The sequence below is a fragment of the Solea solea genome, chromosome 1 (assembly GCF_958295425.1).
Source record: "Solea solea chromosome 1, fSolSol10.1, whole genome shotgun sequence".
In the NCBI taxonomy this organism is placed as follows: domain Eukaryota; kingdom Metazoa; phylum Chordata; class Actinopteri; order Pleuronectiformes; family Soleidae; genus Solea; species Solea solea.
Window position 1 is genome coordinate 45,334,123 of NC_081134.1, and position 19,492 is coordinate 45,353,614.

The following is a 19,492-nucleotide window of genomic DNA, read 5'->3' on the forward strand; positions in this document are numbered from 1 at the left end:
TTCTTTGAAACAGTTCCCAAACATTTGACTGAATGAAACCAGGACACAAGATGGCGCTGGCACTGGTGGTGAGACACTACGAGTGTCTCTCTCCCTCTTTAATTTATGGGCGGAAAGAATGTCACTGCAATGAGGAACAACAGGGGACAGAGCTGCACCGGGTCACAACTTACCAGAGGAAATCAGGTGCTCATCAAGGATTAAAATCCACAATAACTGTCCTGACTTTACAAGTCCACAAGAAAGGCATCTGTGTGTATGGCAGCATATTACTGCCACCAACTAGTGGTAAATAAATAAAATAAATAAAAATGTACTGTATCACCTGCCTGCATCCTGATGGTCGATTCTACTGGATCTCGTTGACAAGTTAGACTCATTGACTGTATAGCTGCCAATTATGAGATAAGCTCTTGAGAGGTTTTACTCCAGGTTATTGATCCAGTCTAATCATCACGACACACAATAGTCAAGGTTTCCGTTTGGGAAGTATTTAAACAGTAAGCAGCTCTTTTTCACCATAGACTGGATTAAAACATCAACAGCCATCTCAGTGTAAGGAGTGAGCTATGGCCTTTCTCATCAGCTTCACTGAAGGAAAAAGAGGAGGAAGAAGAGGAGGAAGAGGAGGTGATGACAAGACTAAAGCAGGAGCAAATGCAAAGGAAACAGCAGAATCCAAATACATGTCCAGGGAGGAATTTAAAGAATATGAGCAGCAGATGACGGAGGAAAAGTGAATAAGCTGCATTGTCTTATTCACTAACCATAGTGACAACTACACAACAGGTCAAATGAAATATGTGAATTAATATGACAGAGGGCAGAATATGTGATCGGACCAAATGTTTTTAAACTTTGTGATTTAGATTCTTATGAAGACAAGTGAGCACAGCTCATGTAAGTGTTGAAAGTATTTATAAAGACAAAATATAATCTACTGTACATACAAATAAGCAGGATTTTAAAAAGGTATATTGTCAACAGGTCCACGGTGCAGTATGTATAGCAACATTTAAAAAACAAACAATTGAAAAAATAAAAATGTAATTAACTGTGAACAGTTGAAATAGGAACATCCCATGTTTTAAATGTGTGGAAAAACAAGTCGAGCTTTAAAAAGAAGGAGAAGTTAATAATGTTTAATAATGTTTTCAAAGCAGTTTTTACAGTACAGTATTTTTGTATTTTCTTGCCATTTTAATATAAAGTAGTTGTAATTACCTGAGGGCAACAGTAGGGGAAGCGTAGCGCTGTTGAGCTGCTTACGCTGCACTTCACTCCTTTCTCTCCCATGATGTGAGGAAAGTGTGTCCGTGCATCTTTCACTCATTACTCCACGTTTCAGGTATGACTCCCTCATAATGACAGTTGTCGTTTACTGTAGTGTTAGTTTAATTTGTAGACGTTCTCATCTGTGACGCAGTGTGTGCGTGTGTTGTGACGTAATGAAGTTAATTACCTGACGCCACATGAGCTAACCTGTTGCGATGCTGTTGTTTACACGGTCATTGTGTGTTTACTATACTTAAATGATGGATTTACTGAGTGAGTTGGAGTGTGGCTTAAAACAGCGGTTTTTAATTTTCGTAAGCAAAGTACATTGTTATGCATTATTTTATTTGTTTATCTCAAATGAGCCACTTTAATTTGCTGAGCTTTTCTATATTTTATTTAAATTGACATTCAGAGTTGAAAATACAAATGTTTATTATTTCAGTCATGAACACCCATGATCTTACTCATCACTCCACTTTCAGGGCTTTTACATTTGCTGTATTGTCTTTTTTTTATGATGCAACTTTGAAGTGTACTGATCTCGACCAGGTCTCTGTTAAATAAGAGACTTTCTTAACTGGTTAAATAAAGGATATACAGAATATTCATTTTTGTATTGGTATATTCTGTCTCTATGTATGTTGAACTGTCAAAATACCCTCAACTGGTTGCTCCCTCTCAACAGGTGGAGGTGAAGATTATTGTGATGGCCAGCACATGTTAAATCCCAACGTTATAAATGAGTGCCAGTGGTGTCAAAAAAGAGTGTTCTCAGTCATCAGTGTAAGATAAAACTTCTTTAAATTAGCAACTTACATTCCTAAGCACAAATCTAACAACTCAGTATAGACCATCTGAAACGGGCAAATCACAATCGCACCCATCATTTGTCTCATTATAGTTTTATTGTACATAACCAAACTGGGACAAAGGACAGTTGTCCCGAAGGTCGACTCTAAGCATCATCAGAGGAAGGCGCCAGACATCTTGACCTGATGTCTCTCGTCTCTCCCTGTTTTCTCCAAAACCTTTTAAATACCATCATTCTGGGATTCACAGACAGACTGACAGAGGACGAGCTCTTTCCAACAAAGCTTTTCAACTTAAATCAAAATCTCCACAACAATCAGCACCTCAAGAGCAACCAGAGAAACCGCTGTTTGCCTTTCAGAGACTTTACAGAGGCTTAGACACAGAACCTATATAAAATGTTAAATGTTAAATTCAATGTTGTGACGAAATATCATTGAAAGAAAAGGGCATTTAAGATATTATCTCATTTTGAACAAGAGCAATATGGGGTTTTGACTATGGCCAATGCTGAAGCTGATTTTAGAAATTAGACATGGTTGATTATTGGTGATGATTGTTTTTTGGCCCATATATAGTTAGATACTTTTTTTCTAATTTTCAGTCAAATACAGACAGTATTTTCCCACAAAAAAGGAATAATATAAACTAAATATATATAATGCACGTAACAGATCATTAAAAACCTAAAAAAAACTAAAATAATACTTTAGTTTTAGTGACTTGGCAACATTTATCAAGTTTCTGATAACGAAAATTAGTAATAACAAATGATAATGCTGATTTTTTTAAATCGATCTATGTCTATTATGAAGACAAGTTGATTTCAACCAAGGTTTGACTTTAAGTGGACTGTTGTATTATGTTTTAAACGATTCCTGACAACCAAAAAAAGTGTGTATTCCATTGAATCGAAGTCGTGCATGAACTGTTAAAATATGTCCAATTCCATCAGATATCAGTCTCACAGCAGTTAGAGTTGAGTACAGTGGCAGTAAGCATGTGCGAAGTGTGTGATGCATATGTGACATCAGTGGATCTCATCCAGGCTTATAGGGCAGCTTTAGGGTGGGGGTTTATTTCCTCATTGCTCAAATTAGCCAGAGAAGCAGATTAGGGTCCGTGTGCAGTAACTGGTCAGGGCTCAGTTTCTAGAAGCCACCATTAAACACGTCTCTCAGTCGGTACACTTTAAAACAATAATTATTTAATCACCTTAAAAACTCAAGTGATGAAGATGTGCTTGTTCTCTTCAATTAATTAAAAAGGGACATTTTAATGAAGAGGCTTTATTCTACACCTGTGTCAGACTTTATAATTATAGGTTTAGTAGAATTATATTCAGTCAAAACTCCTTTTCCATTGCTTTTGAATTTAGTTTCTGATTGAATTAAAATGACATGAAGGGCTGGCTGTAAAAACAACAACAACAACAGATTATTTGATTAAGCTATTTAAGGATAAGCTACAAGAGTCCTCGTTTAGTTTCATCAATGTACGTATCTGAAACATGTGACTGACTGACTCACCCTTTCACTTCATCTCTCTCCAGAAAGTGATGACACTACAGACGTACACAACCATTTCAGTTCATTTCTGCTTTCTACACTTTCTGTGCATCTATAGTAATGAAGCACAAAACACTATATACACTATACACTATATAGACCAAAGTATTGGGCCGGTCAAGTTTTTTAGATGCCTGTCTTGTTTTCAAGATATTACATGGGCTTGCATCTCCCCCCAGTGAGTGGGTTTATAGAGCAGAAGGATAGCAACATCTACAGGGACATTTTTATAATCTCTATAATTAAGAGCAACTCCACTGCCGAATGCTGGCGATCCTGAGCTGAAATACAACCCGTTCAGCCGTTTTTCAGCTCAGTAACTGTGTCACACGGAGTGCTAAGACGACCCCCGCCCATGCTGAGGAGGTACTGAGGTACCGGCCTGATACCAAACCGAGTCGAGTAGAACTGTATCATGCTAAAGCGCCATAGTCTCCTCTGATGGGCAACCATCAGAGGAGACTGTGTTACAACACAGACGCAGTAAGTTTAAGCAAACGGGCTTCTCAGTGACTACTGGAAAGAGAACGCACCAGCTAGCTACACAACTTTTAAAACCAAACTCAAGAGATGGATTAAAATGAACCAAATTTATTAAGCTTACCACATATTTTGTGGTGCTCCAGATTACGCTGTACTTTTGGAAATGTATTATTTCTGTACTGTAAAGCCTGTATTGTGAGTTGCTGTGTTGATCTGCCAAGAGACCGCAGATTAAATGTTGCTCGTTTGCTAACCCTGGCACGCAGTGAGGCAGCGGTTAGCATTGTTGCCTTGCAGCAAAAAAAAGACCCAGGTTCATTACCCTTTCTGCATGGAGTTGGCATGTTCTCGTGTATCTCATAGAAACTGCTGCTGCTGTTAAGTGTCCTGGGATTTGGTGCCATACAGACACTGACCTTACAAAAGTGGGCTAACACCAGAAGTGCGTCATTTGTGGCCAAGCCAAGCTTAAGTTTTTCAAACCAGACATTTTGTTCCTGACTTGATCCTTACTTTGTAAAGCCTGTAGGCTGCACCACATATTTTTAACCCGTCTTTGTCTTAACTGGAGCAGTTCCCACAGTTAAGTAGGCGGCTAATGCTACTTCATAGTGAAATAGCAGTGAAACAACTATACTGTATATTTATTTGGGGGTAACTTTACAACAAACAAAACTAAATAATTCATCCAAACACAAAATAGGCACAATTATTTTCCTCATTGATTCTTCTGTCAGTTATTTCTTAATGATTAATTGCTTAGTGTTTAAAATGTTCAACATAATGAAATAAATGCTGCAAGCTACATGAGGAGGTGAAGGTTTATTGTTTTTATTATTGACAAAGATAAGATAATAGTCAAATAGTTTCAGCTTTAAATTCAAATTTAAATTGGCTAAAATGTAAACTAGGTCAAAACCATTTGCCATCTTTCAAAGTGGGAACCAATATAAAAACTATAGAAAACACTTTTCATATATATATACAGTATATATATATATTTGTATTTATATATATCAAAATATTATTGATTTTGTTTTACTCAAATTTCACGTTAAAAAAAAATCTGTGCTTGCTTTTGTGAGGTATAATTCGCATAACAGCGCCCCCACTGGGTCAATCTGTGTCTAGATGTGCAGAAGAAGGTTCAAAATGTCCACAGATCTGCACAGCCATACATTTACATGGCCATGGATTGGCTCTCTGAAACAAATCAAAATACTGCAGGGTAAATAATTGTTTACCACAAAACCAAAACTGAAATGTTGAAAAGCAACAAACAAATCCAACAAAATCTAAACAACAGTCGTACACAATAATCCAATCCAATCCAAAATGATTGAAATAATTCACCTGAGTTATTTCAGGTGAAATAAGGTGAGTTATTTCTTCTTGTACATGACAGTAATGTGGTCATGTCTATGTTTACTTCTGCTGCTGCTAATAAGAGACTGATCTTTAATGAAAGCCTAACTCGTAGCCACCTGTCTCTTTGCCAAACCTTTAACCTCTTAATACACTGTGCTTATGCCTGGACACACTTAGCTTACAGGCTTCTTGGTGAAGGTGAGGGCAAGGGAATTGGGGACACATTAAATATATAATAACATGTAACAAGTATCATTTCAATTTGAATAATTCATTATTGACTTGAGATTTGTGTAGGAGCCCAAAAATGCATTTTAAATAATAATGTACGTTTACAAGTTTAGTTGCAGTTCCTCTCCACTTCTGGGGGTTAGGGTTATTTTAGACCTTAACAACACATTTGCTCCATTTCAAGTTTCTCCAACTGTTTAACAAATATTCTAATTCCATTGAGAAAAAATAAAAGCCCACAACAATTTTTGTATCAATCTTGACATTTGAGCAAGTGATTTTGACCAGTATCAGACTAATACCAAGTATCGTAATGGCTCATCCCTCGTTAAGATAGCCGAGGCAGTATATATTCATTCATTTATTTATTTATTTATTTATATAACCTGAGTTACAAACACATGATTTATATCTTAAAGTGTTGAAATCGGGTGTGAAGATATTATCAACTACAAAATTCTGTGGCAAAATTTTGATTGTGACTGCTTCTTGCTGCCGTGAAAAACAGAGAAAGCAACACGTTTAAAGTTGTCATATTTCAAGAACAGCTGATCATAGAGATTAAATGTTTGGTTTGTGAGTAACAGGAAGCTTTCAGGAGCTCCCACATTTAAATGTGTGAAAAACAGGTGTGAATTGACAGAGAAATTACAGTTTTAAAATAACTCTCAACTTCATTTTTAAAAAAAACTCTAAAGCCGAGTTTTAACATGGGGTTCAATGGGACATTTCACTAGAACTCTCTGAGCTTTTAGGTGATTTTAAGAAAAAGTGCAAGTCATATGAAAATGAAAACAACACACAGCAGCAACTGTAGCAAAATTTTTTATGTAAAAATTGTCTGTGTAGGTCGGAAATTGTGGGCAGGAGAAGAGTTTGGCGATTTTTGTGATTATTTCCATGGACGTCAGCTGAGTGTGCCACTAACGGCGCAATACAACTCATTATAAGTGTACGTGGAAATTGTTTGCAGTTTTTTGCTCTTTTTGTCGCCATGGTTACTCGAAACGCTTAGAAAGCCATTGTTTACGACTGATTTAATGTGAAATAAATATGACAGAAGTGCTATCAACAGTAAAAGTAGCAGTGTTTGTGTGCTAAGAGCCGTCTTGGAGTCCCACAATGTTATATCAATTTCTGTCACAGGGTTCTTGAGACACTGCAACAATTTAGAACGCCAGAGATGACATGGACCTACCAGAGAACAGGGTTCCCATACCTTGGTTGACATCAAATTTAAGGACTTTCCAGGACCAATCCCTCAAATTCAAGGGTCAAATGTGCTGACACAGATGGGAGGGCAACTTGTAAGAGTCAGATTGTATTGATCTGCAGCACGCTCTGCATCTGGACAAGTGATTGTCCAGATGTCCAGATGCTTAACGTTACTCACTCATTGTTCTGCAATCCCGTGGACAGTGTCCACAACACAGCTAGTTATTATGACTGGACATTTGTTCTGCATAGTAGGCGCTTTTGTAACAAGGGTAACAGGTTTCTACTTTTGCCACTGACTTGGTGATGACATGCTTCTTTACCCTTTAAAACCCGCCAGGTGGTGACCCATTTTTGGTTTGGATGGATCAATAGTGAACATTCAGCACATTCGGTTGTTTCAATGTGGACAAGCTACCAATCAATAAACTGTAATAAGCTCCCTCTTAATGCCATTATTTATTGTATTGTGTATTTTACACACCACACTGAACCAGTAGACAAAAACAACACCAATAATGTCATACAGCAACAGATAAACTAGTTCTTACCTTTAATTTTTTTTTTTTCACCAAGACCCTGCTCTTCACAGTGACTGTTTGTTACTGTGAAATGAGTATGGACTGTTTCTGCCTGTTTTGGCTTCCAGGTCAAAGTTCATGCTTTGACTTGTGTAGGTCCTGCCCATTAAGTGTCCTACACAGTGTGGGGGATGCAAACTAAACTAAAATAGCTAAAGAAATTTCAGATTTTTTTCAAAAAGATCTTTTCTCTGATAGTGTCCATGATTATATTAAATCTTTGCTGTGTTAAATATGCAGTGTCAAAGTTGACTCTTTCAGAGTTATTACAACAGCAGATTGAATAGAATGTCCCCTAGGAAAGAGTTAATTTGAGACCAATTCTAATAAGGACCAAATACACTTGGACACAGTGTTAAATTAACCCTTTAAGTGTTGATTTAACGCTGCAAACTGTGTAGTTGCAAGGATAAACCATAATCCATAATTCCATTTATGTCTGTTCAAATATGATAAAAATGCACAATCTTTATAAAACGTAAAAGACTTAAAGTAGATAAGCATTAACCCATCGGGCAAAGACGGCCCTAATCTGGATGAAAAGAGGGAGGGTTAACTCCTTTTTCACTATAGGGACAAACCAGGAGATTTAAAGATAAAGTGTGTGATTTCTCCAAATCCCTGACTTTGCTACTTTAAAATCTGGTTCTATTAATAAAACAAATGATCTGGGTTTTGTGTGTGTGTGTCAGTCCATCCAGCCTAACGACAGCATGTTCTTTCAATCATGTGGTTTTGAATTGCTTGAACATACTCCATACTTCATATCTATGATGAACCTTTTTGCCTGGTTATCTCCTCAAATCTAACTTTGTCTTCACAACAATATATATATATATATATATATATATATATATATATATATATATATATATATATATATATATATATATATATATATATATATATATATCGCACTTATGACTAGCACTTCATAGTTTGATTTACTTGAAGCTCTTACTTACTTCTAGCAAGTATTTGTACCCAAATGTTTAAATGCACTTATTGTAAGTCGCTTTGGATAAAAGCGTCTGCTAAATGACATGTAATGTAATGTAATGTAATGTAACAACATGTTACAGCTGACGTTTTAAATGCCACTGAAATGATTAAAATTGAGATATAATGAATTAGTGTGTGCCAGTTTAGTCTAGCGTTTACCTGTTTTTCCTTGTTTTAAGTAGTACAATCTAGTTTTAGGTTTTCTAGCCAAGCAATATTTGCTTACCCCATTGAAAGATCCCTTGTCTTAAAACAAGAACATTTATATCCATTCATTTCAAATCCATTCATTTCTATTATAGTACGGCTGTTTTTGCAGTGAATTACGTATTTGTTGCCTTCATTTATTAACAGTTTGTTTTAGCCTCAAGATTCATGAAATTAAACTAATATTGAACTACGTCTGTGCAATAATGAGCTTCCTGTTCAAAATGGTCACATGGTCAGTCTCAGGTTTTACCCTCCCTTTCCATTGTCTCTCTGTCAAACCCCTGCTGCTCACCATCCCCCTTTCCCCCATGCAAGCTGACACAGCGCCTTCAACCATTAGCAGCTTTCCTCCTAATAGGATCTCAGGAGCTTAAATTGTCATCTGATAAAACTAAGGAGCTTGATAGCTATGCTGCACCCTCTTAACCAATTTGTACTCAATTAGGATAATGGGGAAACAAGCAAAGAGGTACAGCTTTAATATATTAATGTGATAAAATGATTATCAAGTTCCCTTGTCTATGAGTTGGCACGGCGTCAGGAGAAAGTATCAGTAATATTTGCCGTTGATAAAGAAGGTTATAAATGAGAATGCGTTACACATGTGGCATGTTTTTGGGATTGTCAATAGTGAAAAAAAAAAGTATAAATGACATAGCTGTTAAAGATTATGATGGAAATGATTAATGTTAAACCAGTGTAATACACCAGTGTTGTAATGCAACATATGAAACACATGAATATATGACTCGTCTTTTTATACCAATTATAATTTGTACATGTATATTTTCCAACCTTGTCCCCAAAAATGAACACAACTCAACTTCTCAATTATATTTTCTTTTTCAGACCTAAAATGATTCGCCACAGCAGATCATCTGCCGTCATCTTGTCGTCTTTTTTCTGTCAGCCCTGTGCAATAATGATAAATTAAAATTACTTTAACACTAAATGTATTCATTTTAAAACTATTTAAGTATGCATGACAGTATAAGAGTTTTGTGTAATTGTTATGTCTAAAACAATCATCACTTAGGTGAAAATCTAAATAGAATATAATGGATTTTTTCATTTTCCTAATTATCATTCATTGAGTACATTGAGTCTTTTATATCAGCTTACTCAGGCAATTAAAAATTCTTTCAGTGTTTTGCCTTATTTTAAAAATGATACTCCAATATTTTTATATTTCAAAATAAATGCTGCTTTAAGTTAAAGGAACACTTCACCGATTTGCATTTAGCTTTGTATTACTAGAATAGGTGTCATATTTTTGAAAAATTGTGCTTCCCAAACTTTCCCCTGAGTCAAGAAATACCTTCATTCTTTTTTTATGTTATGTTCCCACCAGTGACACTTGGACTGAGCCGTGAAACTGCAAAACTAATTTTGCACTTTTTAGACCCACTCGTAGAGGGACGGGCCCTCATTCCCAGAATGTAAACACTATCCGCCATCTTTGCTAACAGCTACGCTAACAGGACCAAGTGTCACTGGTGGGAACGTAACAAAGAAAAGAATGACGATATTTCTCAACTAAATTTTTCAAAAATACTACCCCTATATAGTAATACAAAGCTAAATGCAAATCTGTGAGGTATTCCTTTAATCAATGAGAAAACACATCACAACATCGTCAACACATTATATGTTAGCTATAAGTTAGCTAAGTTGTCCTGATGTACAGTACAGCATTGACTTATTTAAGTCCTGCCACTGGGGCAACTTTCATCTCTCTGCTCTCTGGTTTCCTGGAAAACAATCTTGATGACCTGAAAAGGTCCACAGTCAAAGCCACTTAACCCAGAGCTGTTGTGCTTATAGAAAGCATTGGCAACGCAGCTCAGTGTTATAGCCATATGGTTTTGAACTTGTTAGCCTTTACAATTAATCAGCTGCTTAGACACACTGGTGAATGTCAATGGTGTGAAGTTTGCATCGACCTGACCTACAAAAATGTAATTCCATGAATGAAAGACACTTGCACACATCTAATATGGGTCAAATTTGATTTGAACATACTTATTAGCCTGTCACTGCCCACTGTTCTGCTGCAGAACTGTCACTGACAGAAGTAATGAATATGGTTGTCTTTTGGATCATTGGCAAACTATACATTAAACAAATGATGACATTTATACAAAGCAACAAATCTGAGAACAAGAAAAAATATATGTTTTAGGGTATAACGAAAAGTGTGTCTGCATGAAGACAATCCAATCTAATCCAACATCATGGAGAGCAGAGAAACCCAACAATTCACACAATGAGCAAACACTAGGCCTCAGTGGAGAGAAAAAACTCTCTTTTAACAGAAGAAGAAATCTCTGACAGAACCAGACTCAAAGATGTGCATCATCTGCCTCGACCGGTTAGGGTGAAAGGAAAAATGGGGGACAGAGGAGAGATGGGGGTGAGACAGAAGAGAGAGACCAGGAGCAGATATACAACAATTGTATCAAGTTTAGACAGGACAGTTTATTTATTTATACATAGAAGTACAATATCATTTATATAAGCAGCAGCAGACATTGTTGATAAAATGACCAACTTTAATTATAGCATAATACTAATGGTGATGATTGATATGAATGATAATAATAATATTATTAATAATAATAATAATAATAATAACAATAGCATTAAATATTTGAGTTAAAGATACAATATATATTTCTGCTAATATTATTTGTTAGTAGCCAAAAATATTTCATCACTCTAAAAATGTTCATGTTAGTCGCCTTTGAATCATTTATTAGAATTAGAATTTTATACTTGTACACACACATTAGTGCCTGCGAATTTGACCTTAGCATTTAACACGTTACACATGAGAAGTGAAGCAGTGGGCAGCACTTCTGTGGTTGGGTACCTTGCTCTGGGGTAACCCCAGCCCTTGACCTGTCTCCGGATTTGAACCAGTGACCTTGGGGTTACCCGTCTCTGCAGTAACTTCTTTCATGTGCATTTGTCACTAATCGATCGCGACTAATTGCAATTTTCTGCACATTCTGCCACCAAACCCCTCTCCTGCAAATCCACCAGGGAACCACAGGAGACAACAAGACAACAAGATTCCCATGATCCAACGCTACTTTCCAATGTTATCAAATCAACCATTTTATGATTTCATTTTGATTGAAACATTGATTTGAAAATAAATGTCAGTATACATTTACTGTGGTTTAGATGATGCTTAAAACTTGGCATTTGTTTACTTATGTTAAATACACACATTATATTTACTGTCCATGCATCACGTTTGCATGTTGGATTTTGGATTTGGCTTGCAAAGATGTCCTCAACATATCTTAAGGTTAGAGGAGTGAGGTTGGAGGGCATCTCTGGTCAAGTCTTTAGTCTCCTTAAGGATCAGGATTGATCTGTGCAACACTTAGTGCAGCTGCCAAGGCATTGGTTCTGTTAAGACGCAAAGCAAGTTCATGCACCCCAACACAATCCCACTGCAAACTACCTGAAGCAGTGCAAGTTTATTTGTCTAGCAGGTCATTTTACTTGTTAAATTGACACAGTGTAGGATTCAAATAATGTCCTTAAGATTATTTTTATGGTACATCAGCTTGAATCACCTGCATTGGCACTATGGATCTTCTGGTTTCGGCTCCATATCACAAAATATCATATATCACATGTACTTCAGAGTTCACAGGTATCATCGGCTAGTCATCAAATCCACAAGTTACAATTTTAGCAAACAATACTGCTTACCAACTGTAGGGGGACCCTGGGAGCAAATCCTGCTTTGTGTTACTTTAATTTATTCAACATGTAATCAGTGTGAATTCTGAGTCACAGTTGCAGCTGAAAGACCTTTTAAATGGGTAGTTTGGACAATATTTAACATACATATTGTACACTAATTCCTTGATTATTTGGTTTAAATTATGTTGAATTAGAGGATTGTCTTGATTACCGTATTTGTTTCTCAAGTCTTCTACTCTAACTCATATTTGCTTTTTTGTTGGTTTTCAGACAGCCATGAAAAGTGCAGCATCATAAGTCCATTGTAATTGCTCAATGGGCATCTCATTTGTTTTGAACTATATTCATTTATTTAACCTATATAAATAAAAGAAACCATTGTTGTTGTTGTTTTATTTCCAAACCACAAAACAATGTGATGTAAATCTTTAAATCACAAGTGACTCATTTTGTCTGCCATCCCAGGAGCAGTGGTGCTCATAAAGAATTAGGTGCCCACTTGAATTAAAGCATTTCATGAGCAAAAGTCACTACAGTGTGTAGCCGCTCAAACTAAAAGCCCATCCCCGTGTTTGTTCTCCCTGACATTGTCTGTAATGAAAGGATTAGCGAAAACTCTCAGTACACGCCATTATCTTTCAAACAATAGATTTTTTTGAAAGAAAGTTTTGTCGGGGCTTCATTAGCAATGGCCTCCCTCTGTGGTCTGAATGCAGGACACATTTGGAGCAATTACTTGACCAGAAAACAACTGTCAGTCATTCTTAAAGGGGAAGGATTCCAATTAATAAACCTCTTCAACCCTTTGGTTTTACTGCCATTTGCCCCCTGATGATTTGGTGTCTTGTGCGGCAGAGGAGAGTTTTTCCAGCAGAGGACAACATTACATTACACACACGTCCAAGAGTAGGTCCTTTGCTCACTTGTCTGCAGGGGATTTCAGGGATTTAAATGGGAGTGCCTACAGTAGATGTTGGTGTCATTAGTCTACTTATGGACTCGGGGGACACCATGTGCGTTGCATAGTCTATAGTAGGAACCTGGAGGAAGGTAAGGTTATTTTATATACTTCATGTATGCATTATTGCATTTATTGGACCAAGGGTTTGTGTAATGTTTTTCAACTTAAAGATGGCGATATTTTCCAAGTCTAGCTTGTTTTTGGTGCCTCTCCAGAGGCTTAAATCTATTGTAATGTACATGTTTAAAAATGTTGAGGTGCAAAATTTCAATGTCAAGATAGATAATACTTTTAATTTTCTTGCTACTATTAATCCAAACTGTGTCAGAGGAAAGACTTAATTATCACTTTGTTTGTTCTTTTCCTTAGTATCTGCTGTAACTGCAGTCATACTTACAGAGCTTTCCTTTATGAAGTTTCTTATGGTAATATATCAATAAATACATGGCAAATACTTTAAAACAAGCGAAGCTACTTGCAATGACATGGATTTTTATGCTTTCATGTAACAACTCATGTAAACAGTCTTTTTATGTTTTTAAAAAGTAGTTTCTGTGTTTCTGTCTTTTCTTGTCGACAGAAAAGCAACTTTGCTCTCCAGTTGTGAAGAAAATACGTTGAACTTTACGGAACTTTTTCCCTGAATGATATATCCCTCATGCTTCACATACATCTACTCTACTCAACATAAAGAGCTCAACGGTTGCTTGGCCTCGTCTCACTTGGCAGCCATTTCATTTTCATTCAAGGAAGAGCAAGAGTTTTTTAACAAGAAGATCGGATGCATTTGTCAATGGATACCCTGGGAATGGTGGACGATAATTGCCTAGACAACTATGACATTGCAAAAGGTGCCGGGTCAAGCACTGGAGGCCGGGTCCACAGTATTGATGTCATACTCGGATTCACTAAAGACCAGGACCCTTTACTGCATTCAATAGGAGTTGGCGATAGCCAAAAAGACAGTGAAGAAAACCCACAGCGTCCTGAGACGCAGGTCCCGCTGGATCCATATGGAAACCATCCAGAACTGGGCGACAGCTCCCAACATTCGTCCTACCATGGTGAGTGATTTTGCACAGAAGAAGATATTGTGAGGCAACAACTATTAACAAAGACTGTGACACATTTATTCACCACCATCACGGCTGCAAGACATTTTGAATTAAAAGCTACACCATGTTTGTCAGAGTGTCAAAGATGTGGACCGGTGCTCTTCCATTAAAGAGTTAAATGCAACCAATCTACATAAAGACTCAAATTAGTCTATTTAAATAAAAATAAAATAAAAAAAGACACGGACATACACATGTGAAGCCATTATTAAATGTTTTATCTACTACTAAGTAGTACCACTAACTCTATTCATGCAGAACCTGCACTCTGCTTCTTACTGACTGGCACAGAGCTAAAGTTAATTAGTTACACCTTGCTCTTGTTAATATGTTGATTGTTCATTCTGTTGTCTTTGTCACACTATGTTTGACCACATGACGATCAGATTTAGAAGCCTGTAACTCCTACTGTGGACATTTTGATGTTCAAAAATGACTCATATTAATAGAAATGTTATTGCACTGAAGTATAATTCAATCATATTCACAAGCAAATGATCACTCAGTAATGATAACAATATTGCAGGTTATCATTCATTCATTCATTCATGGATTCATTGTCTACCACCTTATCCTACACATGAGGGTCGCAGGGGTGGATGGAGCCAAATCCCACCTTGGACAAGGTCTCACTCCATCGCAGGGCAAACACACATAGATGAACCACTATTCCCTCTCACATTCACACCCATGTTCAGTGTAGAGTCTCTGGAAGCTAGAGAACCTGGAGAAAACACACACACACACACACACACGGAGAGAACATGCAAGCTCCATACAGAAAGGCCCTCGGTTAGTCTTTTTGCTGACCACTACACCACCATGTCGCAATCAACCATTCAGCTAAAATAATTTGTATATGCATCTGGACTGCAGATAGTTACCGAGAAACAATATGCACACACTATATATCTGTTATATCTGTAGGATGTAACACTGTCACAAATGTAACATAACCACAGCAGACATTGGTCAGTGTTTTAGAGAAAGAGTGGGTAATGTCCTTTTTATCTTTTAAAAAGGACATTTAAGTTGACCAAAAAATCCAATCTCGGTGGAGACATTAATGAAGAAACTGCAACAATTTAAAGTGGGATACATTTTTACATGATCCTAATGACAAAAGTCAATTGTGTTACTTTATTGCAAGGAATGATATGGCCACGCCACGGTAAAAGAAAAAAAGAAACTTAAAAAGATTACTCTTTAACAACTACACTTATTAAGTTATTTCAAGACCTGCTTACTTTACTTTAAATTCATTAAATTCATTTGGGCTTTACCAGTAGAAGTAAATATTTCACGTTCATCAACCATTTTCCTCCTTCAGTGTACAGATAGAGCCATATGTAACAATGATGTCTGATCAATCTTGAAAGTTCTTCACAGTAAATTAGATTTTGTTAATGCCAACAATGGTTCACCTTAAACATATTTACAGGGTTCACAAGTCACATAAACATGAACATATTCTTTATTGATGGTAGATATCATCACAACGCCCTGATCTGTTAAACATACTGTCTGATATGATGAACAAGCTTTGGTGCATCACACACACGACCCATTTGCTCTACGTCAATTTCTTGGAGGACAGTCTGGACTGTGACTGTTTACTCAGCCTTTGCACAAGCCAACCTAAGTCCCTTGTTAGATTAGAGGAGGCGTGCACTCGCAGCTTTAACTGGTGGCATCTGTTACTATGGGATTACTGTAAGGGAAGAATTTAGTGAAAGAGAATGTCGTTTGGATTCAACAAACCCCTGGGGTTCACAAACCATTGACAGTATCACGATAGTATTGCGAGGGAAGGCGTTAGGATTTCACTTTTTGTTCAAACTGTGATACTCATGACTTTTAAATAATTAACAATCACACAAATATGAGATATTTTCTTTGAATAACATGTTTGTGTCTTAAATTGAGATAAAGTACAATAGATCAAGTCCTAGAAGGTTTTCTAGGATTTATTGACATACATTGCTGCTATGCTAATTATGCATACATGAAATTAAAAAATACCTTTTGGAAACCATGTGCATGGAAAACTATATTTGACATTGGATATAGTCCCATATATCATTTCTGATTAAAACTTGGTGACTGGCTGGAACATTTTATAGGGATTTAATATCTGTTTAGAGGGTTGTTCCATAAAAACAATTAAAAAAATGTGGTTATTTAATTGGAGACATTTAAAATATATCACATTTATCCTCTCCTCCTTTCAAGAATCAGAACTTTTCTCAGGCGACAAGTGTGACGAAAAAATGGGCGACCTGCAGGAGAACGTGGACGTCGATGATGGTTCTCCAGAGAGCATGAAAGAGGAACAGTATAGTAAAAAGAAACACAGGAGAAATCGCACCACTTTCACCACCTACCAGCTCCATGAGCTGGAGCGGGCCTTCGAGAAGTCTCATTACCCAGACGTCTACAGCCGAGAGGAGTTGGCAATGAAGGTCAACTTGCCCGAGGTTCGAGTTCAGGTAAAGACTGTGTGAAATTTGAACTGACAATGAAACACATTTAATCAGCACATCCATCCATCCATTGTCTATGACTTTATCCCCACATGAGGATCGTGGGAGGATTGCCATACACATACAGTGACTCACATTCACACCTACAGTCAATTAAGAGTGTCCAGTGAAACTTAACCCCAATAGTTTAGTGGGAGGAAGCTGGAGTACCCAGAAAATCATCTTTAAGCACCTTTAAGAACGCTACTGCTGCTCCAACTACCAAATCCATTTTTGGAACATGTACAATTCAGTTCAATTTTAATTCAATTAAAAGTGCCCATATCAGTCATAAAAAGAAAACACTAAAACAAATAAGAAAATGAAGCGTTTGCTGCATAAAATGTTTTTTTTAAAATTTGGGATGCAAGATATCATCTGCACAATAACGGCTGATGTTGACTATAACATGTATTAGCAGATATCTGCAAACATAACATCATGTCATCTGAATAGGCTGCTAACTTTTTGACTTCCATGCTGGTGTCATCACCAACTATTATTTTATAATTTATATCTACATTTGCTGTGACATGAGTATGTAAAATACTATGTTAATTTCACAACAGAAGAGATTAAATGACCTCTCCATTTGGGTGTCGGGAAAACTTAATCTACATCTGGATTAGTATATATTAGTATATATAATCAGTTATTGGCAAAAAGTTGTGCATCCCTATTTTAAAATGAGATTATTCCATACAGAAAAATAAATGTACATTTTTCTTCACCTATGATGTTCGCAGACAACAATCACTTCCATTTTTTTTTTTAATTCTAATTAAATCCTTGCTGTTGTGTCTCATCTTGTTTCATATCTTTTTACCCAGGTGTGGTTCCAGAACCGAAGAGCCAAGTGGAGACGTCAAGAAAAGATGGACACTAGCACCATGAAACTCCATGATTCCCCTGTGTTATCTTTCAGTCGCCCCCCAATGCCTCCCAACTCTGGTCAAGTGGCAAACCCGATGCCCCTAGACCCTTGGTTGACCTCGCCCATTTCTAGTGCCACACCTATGCATACCATCCCAGGGTTCATGGGCTCACCACAGGGTTTGCAGCCTGCCTATCCAAGCCACAGCTTCCTCAATACTCCAGCTGGCATGGTCCAAGGTATGCAGACCATGGGCCCGACTCCTTACCAGTGTGCACCCAGCTACAGCGATAAATACCCAATGGAAGACGACAGGAGTTCCAGCATTGCAGCACTCAGGATGAAGGCCAAAGAGCACCTTCATTCAATGGATAAAACCTGGCAGCACATGTGAGCTCATCTGTGAGGAACCACGGACACATGGTTGAGTTTCATCGCTCAATGTTTACAGACTGATTTTCTCGTGTTTGTAAAAGACACATGCTACCAAAGGAGTTTGACTGTCTGCTGTTTTTCACTGATGCTAATGCTGCGTTCCATTTACATCGGAACTCAGAACTGGGAGAACCCCGTGTTCCAGTTAAGAAGCAAGAAAATGTATCTCGGGTTAGCCATTTTTAGCAATACCAGTCGATAACGATGCTCCACATGGTTTTAGCGCATACACACATTCATTTATTCACCGTCTATCCTCCAATCCCAGTTGACATAGGGTGAAAGGCGGGGTACACCGTGGACAGGTTGCCAGCCCATTCACTCTCAGTGTCCCATTAAACTCAGCATGTTTGTGGACTACGGGATGAAGCTGGAGAACCTGGAGAAAGGTCACGCACACACGGAGAGAACATGCAAACTCCATGCAGAAGTTTGCGTGTTGCATGCCTTCTTTTTGCTGCAAAGGCAACAGCGATTAACCGGTGCACCACTTCACCACCCGTGTGCACATAGCAACATGTCTGTGGTAAAACAGAAAACAGTGCGATGTGTACAAATAATTTACTGCAAAACAAATACGACAGAAGTAACAGAAACAGTTGCAGTGTTTCTTTGGTGGCAGCCCCCTTGGAATCCCATGTTGAGGTTGGTGTGGATACTCCCAGTTTCCGAGTTGTAAATTCCGAGTTCCGACGGTAAATGGAACGTACCATAATAAGTGACTCTCACGTTGGACTTGAGTTTTTTTTTACATTAAACATGACCCATCTTTGGTTTAAATCTCATTGATATTGGTTGAGCTTCAGCATGAATGTTTCGACGTTTGAAATTCAGTTTTACGTACACTTTTCAACAAGTACACACCTTAGTCTTAATGTCTTAATGATATCTTCTTGCTGCATTGATGACAGGTTAATGTCTACTGCAGTGCACTACGAGTGTTTTTACTGCATCCTATTAGTATTAACTTGGCCTTTCTCCCCCCAAAAAAGGTTTGGTTGAGTTTTCTTTGTCAGTTTTACTGGATAGGAAGTAAGATAATCCTGATACTATTATGTGACAAAGCCTCTGTAACTTAAAAAGGAACAACCTCAATTTAATTCTTTATTTGAGCCA

At 37.3% G+C, this 19,492-nt stretch overlaps 1 protein-coding gene across 1 annotated transcript; it reads left to right on the plus strand.

Moving 5' to 3' along the window:
- The first annotated feature begins 12,881 nt into the window (after nt 1–12,881).
- On the plus strand, nt 12,882–19,257 carry rx2 (retinal homeobox gene 2). The gene is made up of 4 exons (XM_058636486.1): nt 12,882–13,519; nt 14,011–14,494; nt 16,778–17,034; nt 17,898–19,257. Exons 2-4 carry the CDS (start codon nt 14,212–14,214, stop codon nt 18,333–18,335), a joined length of 978 nt encoding a protein of 325 aa, XP_058492469.1. The 5' UTR covers nt 12,882–13,519; nt 14,011–14,211; the 3' UTR covers nt 18,336–19,257.
- Nucleotides 19,258–19,492: the final 235 nt, after the last annotated feature.

Coding starts and splice junctions, on each gene's coding strand:
- rx2 (XM_058636486.1), top strand. CDS start 14,212: ATGCATTTGTCAATGGATACCCTGGGAATGGTGGACGATAATTGCCTA. Junction 14,495..16,777: donor CCAACATTCGTCCTACCATG/GTGAGTGATTTT, acceptor CCTCCTTTCAAG/AATCAGAACTTTTCTCAGGC. Junction 17,035..17,897: donor TGCCCGAGGTTCGAGTTCAG/GTAAAGACTGTG, acceptor CTTTTTACCCAG/GTGTGGTTCCAGAACCGAAG.